Raw genomic sequence first — 13,055 nt, forward strand, 5'->3', positions numbered from 1 at the left:
TGCCCAGACCTTTTCACCACTGAGAATATATGGCCGTGCTCCTGGGTCCAGCCTGGCTAATTACCACTGGCCTCAAATCGCCCCCAAATGCCACAGTAGGGTAGGGTTTTTAGCTGCTGTTGCCACCCTGAGGCTCAGCACAGCAGTCCTCCCTGTTATTTGGTGCCTCTCTATTCCTCAACGTGTTCCAGATAAGGCTGACCACGCAAAGGCATTTATTTCCAGAGTAACAGGCTGTCCCATTCAAGCCAGAGATTAAGCACTGCTGTCTACACGCAACCATGAATAATGAAGCTATCATTCCAGACAGGCAGGCAAAAGCAGTGTGAGTTATATACACCAGTAATCTCAGATGCTACTGCACACAAGTGCCCAATGTATGAAATAGCAGCACCACTGTGCAGTTCATAAATTATTTTAAAATGCACAAGTGTGGTTAAGATCTATTTTTGATTTAGTGTCTTAATCATAAGACTAATACAGCTGAAGCATGAATTATATATATAATGCATATTGTACATTTTTTTAAATGTACAATATGTAGATAACATCTCGCAGTATGAACTTTTACCTGGCAGGAGCAGTAAAAGAAATAATAATAAATTTATTACATTTAAATTTGTGTCTGCATAACATAATAAATAATCGGCACTTGTAGATCTGTACAGGTGCACTTTATGGGCTTTATTTTATCAAAACTAAGTTATGAAGCGTAGTAATGTGAGCTTTCTGGTGTTCATTTTTTATTTGTTAGTCTGTTTGTTAGAATGGATTTGGATTTTCCCTGGGAATATTAAATGTTAACATATTAAAGCTTTAAATTGTTACTAACTGAAAGGGAGAATATACAAATAATGAGTTATTTTAATTTTCCCCTACAATTTACTTTTCTCAACTTCCAAGCATATCTTCCCCATCTTCAACTGGAGGGATATAATCCCGGAAACGGTTTCGAAACAACAGTAGGTAGGCTGTACCTGACGCGAGGCTGGATAATAGCAGACACCACGTGACTGCAGTACTTGCAGTCTGGACGCACGGCAGGGTCTGTCAGAGCCTCCCTGGTGAGGACGACATACACACACACGCAGGACGGATAAAAATAGACGCCATTTATGTGTTGAGAAGCCGCTTGAAAAGCTATGTGCTACGCGTCCAACTTGTTAAACTTAATATGTGCCGTTTGTTTTTATTACTTTTAACGCTGTCAGTCATGTTTTTTTTAACAATCTGCACAGTTTAGTGTATCAAAATGTGCAAAAGCGCACCGAAAGCCTCGCACGGATTTCACTGCTCTCCTCCACTTGAATTCATAACAGGTTTTTTTTTTCCTCTTCTATCGCGGTACACATCTCAACCCTCCTCTCAAAGGAGCGACACCGACAAAATCCCTTAATTCAACACACAGTGAAGACTTATCGCCCGTTATGCGCTGCGTCACCGGCTTTAGACAGGGGCAAAGTATGGCACCATATCTGAACTTGCATGAATGAAAGTGACGGCATAAAGCACTCAGTCAGCAGGCGACTCACTCAGCCTCCGGTGTCTGTCTCGCCTGTGTGGCGCTCTCCTGCATCCCTCAGTGAGCATCACTCTCTGTGGAGCCGGTGCGAGGCATCCTCCCTTACAAACACCGGTCCTGGACATCCTAGACAGCCCGTCCTGCGACATATTTTTACTTTGGACCCGTTGATGTCACTTCCTGCTTGGGCAAATGCCTGTGCAAATAAACCCAGGGATGTGAAGGGGTGCTCGGGGAGCCATTTTTTGAGGTCACGCAGCAGACAAGTTCACAAGGTCATGCAGTAGCGACATGTCCCAAAGCCGACAACAAGCTCGTTACTCTTTAAAATGACAACTATCATCCCATCTGGCTCATTCGAACTGTGCCCTATAGTTTTACATAACCAGCCACATCCACATCATCCTACCCCCCTGCGATACGCCGGCAAGGTTCATTTCCTGGTACGCTGTGCGCATTTACGGCCACGATTATGCAATGAAGGCGGCATCATCACTCTTTCACAAATGCTATACAACGCAGCTGGTAAGAAAATGTTTCAGGATATACAGGACTGCGAAAGCTACAGTATTGCACCAATTTGTGGGACACCTGTTGATAAAATAATATCATCCAATTGAAAAAGCAAAGCTCAGACAGCTAAATACAGTTTTACCTTTTTTAGTTTGTCTTAAAAGGAGGTAGCTGACAAACTACGACTTTTGTTACACATTTCTATATTTAATATTTAAATCCAGCAATCCTTTAAGACAGCTTGGAAGAAGAATAATGAGGTTGCACAATTTAATATAAGTACCTATACTGGTCTGTGATTAGTCAATGTGATGTGGCAGAAGCTGGTCTTCGTTCTTTCCACACCCAGGTCTCTTTTCTTTACCTTTGAACCTAGGCCTGGCAGCCCATTTCTGATCTACACAGGGTCTCCTTTTACCCCAATCCCCTTGTAGGCCCCAGTGATAGACGGGCATCGATGTGCCAATACTTCACTGTATTTCAATATCCTGCTCAGGAAAAGGAATTCAAGGGGTTGAGCGAAGTTCAGAGTAACAGCGTGGTGCCTAAAGCTCACAACCTGTCCCCAGCCTCGTGCCGAGAACCTGAGATCCAAACATTCAGCTGAGAAAATTCTTGAGACCAGGTCCTGTATGTGTCAACAAAACAGCCCCTGCTGCCACCATCCAGACTGAGAGACGGGAGCAAAGACGAGCAAACGACAGCAGATCCAACAGCCTGTGAGTGAAACTTTCCAGAACCAAAATTATTATTTATTTTACTCAACAACAAGTAGTCTGTCTGGATGTTTACACCAGTGTCTATCTCAGAACCTGAACCCTCAGGCAAGTATTTGTTAAACATGAGGTTTTACTGTCTCAGTCACAACTACAGCTTAACTCCATATCTCTTTTCTAACTTTGGCCCGACAAAAAGTCCTGGCACACTCCAACTCCTTTATAAAATCCTAAAAAATTGAATGTTCTTTTAAATTTTAATCCATTTTTCTATAGGCTACTGTACCAATATTCTGGAAAAAATACATATTGATGTATAACAAATACTGGAATAATGAAGATGTGTTTGACTTTGTTGTTTGGATTTGTTATATTTATATACCATGGCAATTCAAACAAACAGGATTACGTACATTTTATCAATGTGGTGAGTAAGGTGGGCACATATCCAGTATGTGTAGGACTGTGTGAATGCACTGAGCCTGTGCCCAAATATAAATGCATGTGTTTAGTGTAGTATTTTGCGATAGGATGACGTGCTCATGTGGTTCTGTTGTCTGTGTGCGATTGGTTGGATCAGTCAGAGGACTGTGGCAGGCACGAAAGAGGCAGCGAAGCAGGCAGTGCGACCTAGTGGTGGAAGAGGGGTGTGTGGTGGAAGAGGGGTGTGCACTATGAATCACACCGATACACTAAAAAATATGCACATTATTTATCTTGTTAATAAATCCACACGAGCGTGCTAACACATACAGTCAACCCAACATGCCTTTGTTAATTCACTGTATAGCAATTTATCTCCTTGAAACACATGCTGATAAACTCTAACCCATGTATTTGATCTAATGTCCCAAATACCTAATGTAGTGTTCCAAGTTTTAAAATAACATAATTCCCCACCAACCACCCACATATGTAACGTAACGCTCTCTAACCAGGTTTGTACCAGTGTTTTCTATCAGCCCATGCTTCCCTTCTATCCCCTCCACCTTACACCCCCTGCTTTTACTTCCGTTCTCCCATTGCTAAATCTGCTCTTGAACCAAATGGCACGAGTGGTAACTTCAAAGCCAGAACTACCTACATCCCCTTTCCCTGCTATGGAATATTTGAAAATGAAAAAAAAATAGACCATCTGGCATAGCAGTGGTGTCTGACTTTTCCCATATCAACCAAGTGACACTTAACCAGGCTGTGTTTTGAGATGATCGGCCTAGGATCGCAATTTAACACCCCCCCCCCCAACCTCCCCAAATCCACAAAAGCATTAAAGATTACCCACTATCCAGATGTGTTTTAGTAGAGATTGAGGGGACAGAAGGAGGAGCTTTAAAAAAGAGGGGGTTATGTAGACATGGGTGGGTGGAGTTAGTAACCAATTCGGGAAAAAAAGGGGAATACAGCATAGACAAGTGAAGTCCCAAAAAGCAGGGTTTAGCAGGGGCCTAGTTCTACTGGAGCTGCGGCCCATTTTGTCTTGAAGGGGATTAATAATGAATTAAAGCACTCCCACCCCCCTTCTAAAAAGATATTCATGCATGTTAATGCATCCATTATTTATAGTGCGCATAGAGGCTGGCTAGTGGTGGCCACATGCAAGTGGGAGGGATGTAAAGATGAAATGAGGAGGTGGGGGTCTCTTCCCCCTGAATGAAGCACTGAGGCTCTGGAAGCAACATCCAGCCATTGTGGCTGGGCTGGGGCTGGGTGGAGATGGCATGGGGAGTGGATATGGAAAAGTAGGAGGAGGTGGGGGATGTGGGGGCCTTGCTGCCAGACAGGCAGCTCGTGCATGGGGCCGCCAAGTGTTGTGGGGGAAGGGGTGGATTAAACAAATAAATACATGATAAGGAATAATCATGCCAGGGAGGCAGGGCGTGATAGAGACAAAGAGGCTAAGAGGGGCAAAGCGGGGGTGTTAGTTCAGTCAGACAGGATTTGTTGTCTGGACTGACCCATTCTTGATCACAAACCTACGTGAGATAACTTTTTTAGATGCTCTTTTAATTGGACTATTTCATTCGATGACTCATACCAATTATGCTTTCGCCAAGGAGCTAACAAAGTCTGTTTGATCTGAAATAAACTACATAGATCTGAGTAACTCAGAAATTTGGTGTCATGTCCAGTGCATAACATTAGGTATGACTGGTTGATAATTCAATAAAGCATTACAGAAGTTGACACGGCCAAAGCAAAGATGAGAAATAGACATGTAAAAGAGAGGAAAAGGCAAGAAGATGTGAACGTGAGAGATCGAGGAAGAAAGATGAGTAAGAAGAGGCTAAACTTTTTTTACGTAGCGAAGCAGTGCAGAAAGGAGCAGGGCAAGGAGGATGATAAGATAAGGCAAAAGCACGAGTCAGATGAGCTTTCTACCCTGCTGATCCCCATATTAGCATAGATACAGAGTCATAAGCATGGCAGGGAGCTTTTGCTGTGGAGGTGACATCAGGGCCATGACACCCAAACTCATCTCCATAGATATCACTGGGGCCATGCAGGTTAATCAAACATAAGGCTTATCTAGGCGTCTGTAGTGCGTGAAAATCTGCCAACGAGCTGCCACCTTAAATTTCAGTAATCCTTGTAAGTAACTAATTCTTAATACTGTTTCGCTTGTCGACAAAATGAAGAAATGAAGCACGGCTTAGAAAATTTGCCCTTTCTGTGTGTTTGTTTTGGGAAAATGTTTGCTTCCAGAAACTGCTTCTTCTACAGAAAAAAAAATACTTAGAGATCACTGTTCATGCCATTTCTACGTGTATGCAAACACCAAACTGCTCTGGGGATATGGTGACATGTAGGCTAAGAGGTCATCAGTGTGGCTTGGCAACACCTGTTTCAACGGGATTTTCCTCTCGTTTCGAAAAGCTGGCCTGGTGTTACACGCATGGCACGTGAGTGGCACAAATCCTCCACTACAATGGAGTATTAAATAGTTATGCCATCATAATGGATAAAAATATTGTTGCATGAACTGTATGATTCAGGAACAAAGCAGGTAACAGTGAGACATTCATTAATGGCAGACATGCCACATGTTTCTCAACAAGTAGCACCAGAGGCAAGACCTCCCAGAAGGGACAATCTGCATTGTGCAAACATTGCAACCTTTGTTCCCCCAACAAACACAAGGTGAGGCACTAAAGTGTTTTTAATACGAAAACCTCAACCACACACAGGAAAATCCATAAACATTGGAATGATGTCAAAACAACATTGTGGGGTTTGACGGTTTTAATTTTCCACTGCTCAAAGTAAAAATGGCTCCTGCAACATTTCCTGCACCCCGGTGATTTTTATGACAAATACAACAGCAGCTTAATTATACATGCGACCACCACCATAAAAGCAGAACCATTAACTACCATCTTGTTAACACAGAGGACCTGCCTTGAAAGTGCTAGAGTCGCATTTTGAAATCTTTTCACTCAGCGCCTGTCTGCAATGTCAGATTTTCACTATTTAGCAAAAACAGAAAGAACGTGGCAGTACATGCAAGCCCTACACACGAGACATCTGCTTTAATTGAACTAGACATTAAAAATAATTGTGACGACCTGTTCTTGATGTGTTGGCTAAAATATAATAAAGGAAACATGTCCAAGTCAGTCAAGTAACATCTAGGCACAGATATTTTCACTGACTTTAAGTTGCAGTGTGCAGCTGCGTTGATGTAGGAAGAAACCTGGCTTCTGATGTTCCTGACCCAGCTCAGTGTGTCCACGGAGAAAGCTTTGCAGTCTCCAAATAAGAGTGAACTTCCAACCTTTTCCTGAAGAGGCTTTGGTTAAGTTTCAAAGGCTTCCTGGTTTTACTTTACTAGCCAAACATACCCCAGCTGTACACAAAGTGGTCACTCTCAGTGAGACCCTATGGAGGCAGAGGGAGATCAGACACCCCTTGACGTAACCAAACATCTCTGTTAAAAGCAATGTGAACAGAGGGTTTGCCATTGATGTTATTGCTTGCTTAAACGGGTCAGTCTTCACTCATGGCAAGTGTGACATTACAGACGGTAATATCATACTTGTGAGCAATGCTTCAAGCCTACAGGTCCCAACAAAGAGAATTCGTTGTTTGTCGCTGTCATGAAATAGATCAGCCATCTTAATATTTCATACTCTGCCTATCCTTAAGATGTCCATATGGACTTCATAGAATATGTCAGTCTCTTGAGTGATAGAATGGAAAACCTACAAAGCACATCTCTGAAGGCAATCCCATCAAGCAGCATTCACTTCGAGATGTATAGCCCTGTGTTAGGCAAATGAGCTGAGAAATGGTGAGCTACTGAATCCATTATTTCTCATTCTGTATGTATTGTCTTAAAGCCTGCCTAATGTCCCCAAAATGCCTTTAAAGACATGTTAAGAGAAAAGAGCTCTCTGCCTTGGAATGAGGTAACTTAATTATCATAGCAACTGCCAGTACTCTTTAACATGTCAATGGTACTTGGCTTGCATGCATAATTTTGCTGTGTTATTGTGGTGGCCTCTGTGTTGCTCACTGACAAAAAAACCCAAACCACAGGCACGGGGGCCTATTGTCATGGATGCATCCATCTGGATCAAGGCCATTAGAGGATTTTTGCACTTCCTCTGTGGATCCTGGCTCTTTTTGACATGCAGCAGAAGGACCAGGCTTCACCCACCAGTGCAGGGCCAATTGAGGTGTAGATTGACCAGAGGGACAGTGAAGAAGGGCAGCCAGCAGGGCAGCACTCCTGTCAAGCTCAGTGATGGACACCCACATGGCAGCTGGTAGTTGGCCTGGGGTTTCTGAGGTCCTATAGCAACTGATGGGACATGACGAGGCAGGCTTCCTGGTTTCATTCCTTTGTCCCTTGGGATGTTGGAATGTGTATCAGAATGTCAGAGGATCTTGGCTTCAGCACACTTTTGGTGTCAGCTGCCTACCAATGCCCCACACTTACCCTGACATGTATTAACAAGTAATTCAGGTAGCTGTTTCATACAAAAATACAATGCCTTTTAAAAATAATGGTAACTTTCTCTGTTTTTCTTCAACCCAATTACATGAATAAAACATTAGCATATATAGCCTATGAATACTGCAAACACTGCTTGAATTGAAATAACGGACCAAGTGATCTGAACCAAAAAGTGCATAAATTGGGCCCTTTGAAGTGATAGAAATATGCTGATCTAGATCTATTGTGGTTAACACCACAGCATTCACAAAGGCCTTTGAATGCTTCTTTATACGTGTATATGCAGAGTGTGTATGCGTGTACTCGTATGCCCAGGTGGGAGAGAAGGCTAATGGTAGATGCAAAGATCACTATACACATCTGGAAAAACAGCTCTCAGAGATATATCAAATAGAACCAATTCATCTCCAACATATAAACACGTTAGCTGTCAATCTACATCTCCCCACATGTAACCTATATGCTTGTTGCGACATACGTAGCCTTTGAGCTGTGTTGGAATGCTGACAGCCCACAGATATGAATCTTGATTTGATTAAAAGGTAAGAGTTGGGGTCTAAATGCTGGAACCAATATCAGTTCGGGCGGGTGGGCAAGGTAACTGTTGCAAAGGAGGTGAGGTCGAGAGGAAGGGGGAAAGTGTGATTGTTGGGGGGATTACCTGTGGCCTTGGCTCCAACTGGGAGTAATTTGGAACAGACTGCTCCCAGTGTGTTCATTAGGTTGTGATTGGGCTGAACGCAGGTGGGGAGGGCTGCCCAGCCTGACGCTGAATAGTCTTGATTGTGCCCAGCATAAAACGCCATCTGTTTCAATGAGGCAACGAAGGAGAGAGAGAGAGAGAGAGATTGAAGCAAGACGAAGGAGGAGGGAGCTACCGGTGAAAAGTCGTGTTTTGTGATGTCTCGAAAATTTTGTGTACTAACAACGGGACAAAAACATATAGAATAAAAATATAAAGCTGCACTGTCCATTGTTTCGTCTTAAATCGAACACAGAAATGACTTTCCATGTACAAAAATATAATTCAGTCCATAATGTAAATTAATGGGTGGGCACAAGAAAATATTTACATGTGACCAAACTTTGTGCAAAAACTGCAAAGTGGTCAAATGTAATCAGTCCATTTTGAGTCTGAATGGCAGGCCTCATTTTCACCAGGCTATGAGCGGATGGCTGATGAGACAAGGGGATTGGAGATAGGGCCGCAGTTTATTTATGGGCCGCCTGCTTCAAAGCCAGAATGTTTTTGGTTAATCCCATGCTCATACCAAAAGCAGACATACAAATGTTAATCTGGGAGTTTACATGCAAATTTGGGCTGTCTACTTTGCTGCAGACACAACATTACCCAAAATCACATTCCTCGGTCTCATGTAAGAAGGAGGTAAAAACACCGACAAAATATATTTTTACTCAGACAGCCTCGCTTTCAGTTGCTTATTTTTTTTCTCTCGTTGCAAGGCCTTGGAAAGAAAAAAAGAAGAGAGCAGAAGAGAAGAAGGCCACTCTTTGCTGCTCGAGTTTTGAAGCGTCTTTATCGGGCTTGGCAGCGTAGTCTTGCGTGTCCAAGCCTCGTCGTGCTTTTCATCCTTTGTGCTGTCCAAGGTGTGTCCAATGCACTGTTGCTTTGTGTGGAGAGGGAGACGACACATCACATTCTGTCTTCTGTCCCAAGCTGGGGGATGGGGAGATTGTGGGGTGGGGTGTACAACAGAGGGGGCACAAAAAGCAAACTTATAGAAGGCCGGAGCGCTTCAAAGCCGCGATGCACAAAGGCTTATAAAGCGTTACTTCATGCAGAGTTGTGCCAGATGTAATTGCGGGGTTCCTGGAGATAAAGAATCACATGCAATTCTTAGCCCCACCCCTGATACTTATGAAAGAGCTGTGGCTAAGAAGCTTCAGCTGCACGAACAGAAAAGTTTGTTTCACTTTGGTGCACAATAAATAATTAACAGTTATTTTATAGGTTTCAGGATGAATTTGCTGTCTTGAAAACAGTAACAGTGCACATCAAGCTTTACAGATGCAGGAAGATGGGCTGAGCCCATTATAAATAGGGAGGGGTGAAAACTACACTGAGTGACAAGCGAGTTCCCTCCCCTTTTTCACTCTGCCCTCATCTTCGTAGTATAGGCTCTTTCAAGTCTGCCTGACTCCTTTCTACAGAAAATTATGTTGATTCATTGTTAATAAGCCCAGAGGTTGCCAGTGTGAGCACAGTGCGTGGCAAATATAGGTAGACTGTAGTTTTCCAGATCAACCTGACTAGTCCTCATCTGTTTCCTGTGGCCTCCTGCTGAGATGGGACTGGTGTCGAGTGTGCATTGTTAAATATGTTCCCGGGCAAAAATGCTGCCACTGTCAGGTACATTTGCACAGGCTGCTCCTTATGTGCAGGTGGGTATGTGCATGTGTGATGCTGACAGTGAACAGTGATGGGTGTGGAGGAAAGGGTGGTGCAGTCACTTTAGACTTGAGATGCCATTCCCACAGGAGGGACACGCCCCGGTGTTTTCCAAGACAGAGACGAAGGCAAACATGAAGCAGATCCATCTTTGCATCTTAAAGGTTTCACAAATACTTCTATAGCCAGAGAACAGTAACTTTTTGTTATCTCTTCATGTGGGAAGTCTAAAGGCCTCCTGCTAGGAATGTAGAAACTATGGTGTGTGTATCCACAAGGTCAAGGCTTAGATGTCATGCACAAACAAATTTTAAATTTAACAGCTACAATTAAATCAAGTAGTGTCTCATCAAGGTGACATGGTGTGACGACAATAATAGCATGTAAATGTACCTAACCTAACTAATAAAATGAGTTAGCTCAGTCTTTGACAGCCTTCTTTCGTCACGTTATGGATCAGAGCTCAAGTTTACTTTATATCTTACCGTAAAAAGGGCCAGTGCAGGTTCTATACCAGCCCAATTACAATGGCTGTTCACGACAGAAAGAAATCTTGCCCATGATTAGTGTGGAAATAAGGTATCTTATGAATAACCAAGTAATATTAAATGCCTCCTAGAAGAGCAAGGGCATTAAAACCCGATGCAATACTTCTTTGCATATCAATAAACTGACATTAGTATTTAAAAAAAATGTTAAAGTGCTGGACTAAAAGAACAAACATTTTTCAAAGCCAGCATAAATTAAATACAGGGCATCGTCTTCAAGTTTTAAAAAGTGTCAACAATCTGTATAGTAAATAAACAGTTGCAGGCAAGCAAAGGCAAATGCTGCATGCAAATGCTAAAATTTGCAGCACTCTTTTTGTGACTCATCACTAAAATACGTGTCCAAACTTTTGGATTAGCTAGAAGCTAACCTGTAACTCTTCACATGTAGGCACCATTCTCAGGTCATAGAACAAAGCACAAGGGTCAGCAAGGAGATGTCAAAGATCATGGTAACCCAAGGGTACCTTGAGTCTCATCCCAAAACCTCTAGCATTTTTCAAAGCCCTCCTGCAGCCCAGGCCCTCATCAGCGCGTGCCCCCAATGGCCTTGTGCACATATGCACTACCTCTCTGGTGGGTGAAGGGGGGGCCTGAGTGCATCACCTGCAGCCCCCATTACGTGACGGAACAGGCTTGGCCTACTCAAAACAAGCCTGAGACCCAGTAGGGGGGGTGGTAATGATGCAGGGGGCACTAACAGGTACAGGGAGCAGATTTTATTTTCTCCATATTTCACAAAAGCCTTTCTCAAATTCTTGTTGGGCTCACAGACTATATAGACAAGGTTTCACCCCGTGAGATATAATTACTCATGACCCACATGGCTCTGTGAGAGTGGTATATATACGTTTAAGTTTGCACTGAGGTATAGAGTGAGCGTCCCTATTTAATTTTTAACTACAGACAGACAGCAACATAGAATAAAGCAAATATGTTACCATCACCTGCTTAGAAAAAACAAGGACAACGAAGGACAATCATTTAAACGAGGGCAATAGTACTTGCACTAATCTTGGATTCATTTGTGAACACGTGAAAGTGTTCATTGGATCTTGATCAAGAGATGTGGTTAAAACCACTGATGCAGCAAATCTAGACTCCCCCCCCCCCCCCCATCCCCTTGTCTGCTCAATCAACCATCAATAAAATCTCTCCTCTTCACTACTGCTGACAATTAGAACACGAGCCAATCCCTAACCTACATAGGGAAAGAGGCCCCATAACCCAATCTTACATTAAACCGACTCAGGGAAATGAAGGTGTTCTAGCTCTCAGCAGATTATACTATAGCTGAGATGAAGGGCTGAAAAAGAACGAGTGTAGTTCAGTCAAACTAGCTAAACGGGTGAGAATTAAGATGTTGTAGCGTGGGATGAGGCAGTTATGCATACATAACATGTTGAGGCTGGGACCCCCTACTGGGGAGAGGCACGACAAAGCCTCTCTAACAGCAATACCTCTGGGACAGCTAATGATTAATTAGCTTGTGTCATTAAGTGAGGCAAATGTCACCCGAGCTTCCTGGGGAAGCTGTCACACCATGTGTAGGCTACTCACAAGTTTCCCCCTCAGGTGCCGGTGGAGGGGAGTTGGGGGGGGGGTAAGTGCACTGTAACTAGTCAAATCCTGACATCTAGTGGTCAAATATAAAACTTTGCCAATTTCCAACAGCAGTAAGAACTAGATTTAGGCAGAAACTTTTTTTTCTTTAATTTAATTTATTATCAAAATATGTTACAAAAAAATATATTCCTTTTGCCCAACATTCCCAACAATTACCTACAACAAAAGTGTTATCCAGATTTGACTTTGGGAATGCTCTCTGATCGCTGATCCTTGATCGCTAAATTAGCTGAGATGACCTCTGACCTTTAAGTGTCATTCACCTCACTGGCCATGTCACTGACCTCAAAGTTGAGGAGCTGACCATTTTTCACACCTAAGTTTTAAGGAGGCAAGAGCTGGCACATGGGCGAGGGTCAGAGTGGCGGGCAAGCTTGGCATCGCAACATTTTAAAAACATCTATCTTATAATTCTATTACAGTTTGCTCAGTCAAAAAAAAACAATGACATAAAATCCTAAGCGATCCCAAACATGAAAGTAAAAAGGAAAATTTTTCTTACCAAACAGCCGAGGACCAAGCCAGGTTTGATGACTTTCCTTGCAGTTTGGAACAAATCCGGACAAACGATCGCCAAAGTAATAGTTCTAATTAGCCAATGTGCTTCCTTTAATAATATTATTTTCTCCATCAGCTACAGCGGGTTTTCCCAGCACACATGTTCACACTTTACTTCTTTTTCTCCACTGCAGGAGCAGTTATTCTGAGCCTTGGAGGTCAGCACTGAATTCTGGCCTGCTGTAAGACCAGACCAAGATGAAGT

The 13,055-nt window shown here is 43.0% G+C and overlaps 1 protein-coding gene across 3 annotated transcripts in view; it reads right to left on the bottom strand.

Annotated features, from left to right (window-relative positions):
- The window catches only part of LOC146677900 (uncharacterized), an 81,524-nt gene extending 68,469 nt beyond the window's left edge, over nucleotides 1-13,055 (bottom strand). For 2 of the 3 annotated variants that reach the window (XM_085382888.1, XM_085382883.1), the window contains exon 1: nucleotides 12,795-13,055. In XM_085382888.1, coding sequence (XP_085239014.1) covers nucleotides 12,795-12,923 — 129 coding nt within the window. In that variant the 5' untranslated portion in view covers nucleotides 12,924-13,055. Of the gene's footprint in view, nucleotides 1-8,369; nucleotides 8,515-12,794 lie in introns of all 3 variants that reach the window. The other variant, XR_014907670.1, reaches the window with a different exon arrangement.

This window comes from Rhamphochromis longiceps, linkage group LG2 (genome assembly GCF_057381845.1).
Source record: "Rhamphochromis longiceps isolate RC_006_pf linkage group LG2, R_longiceps_female_GT1.1, whole genome shotgun sequence".
NCBI lineage: Eukaryota > Metazoa > Chordata > Actinopteri > Cichliformes > Cichlidae > Rhamphochromis > Rhamphochromis longiceps.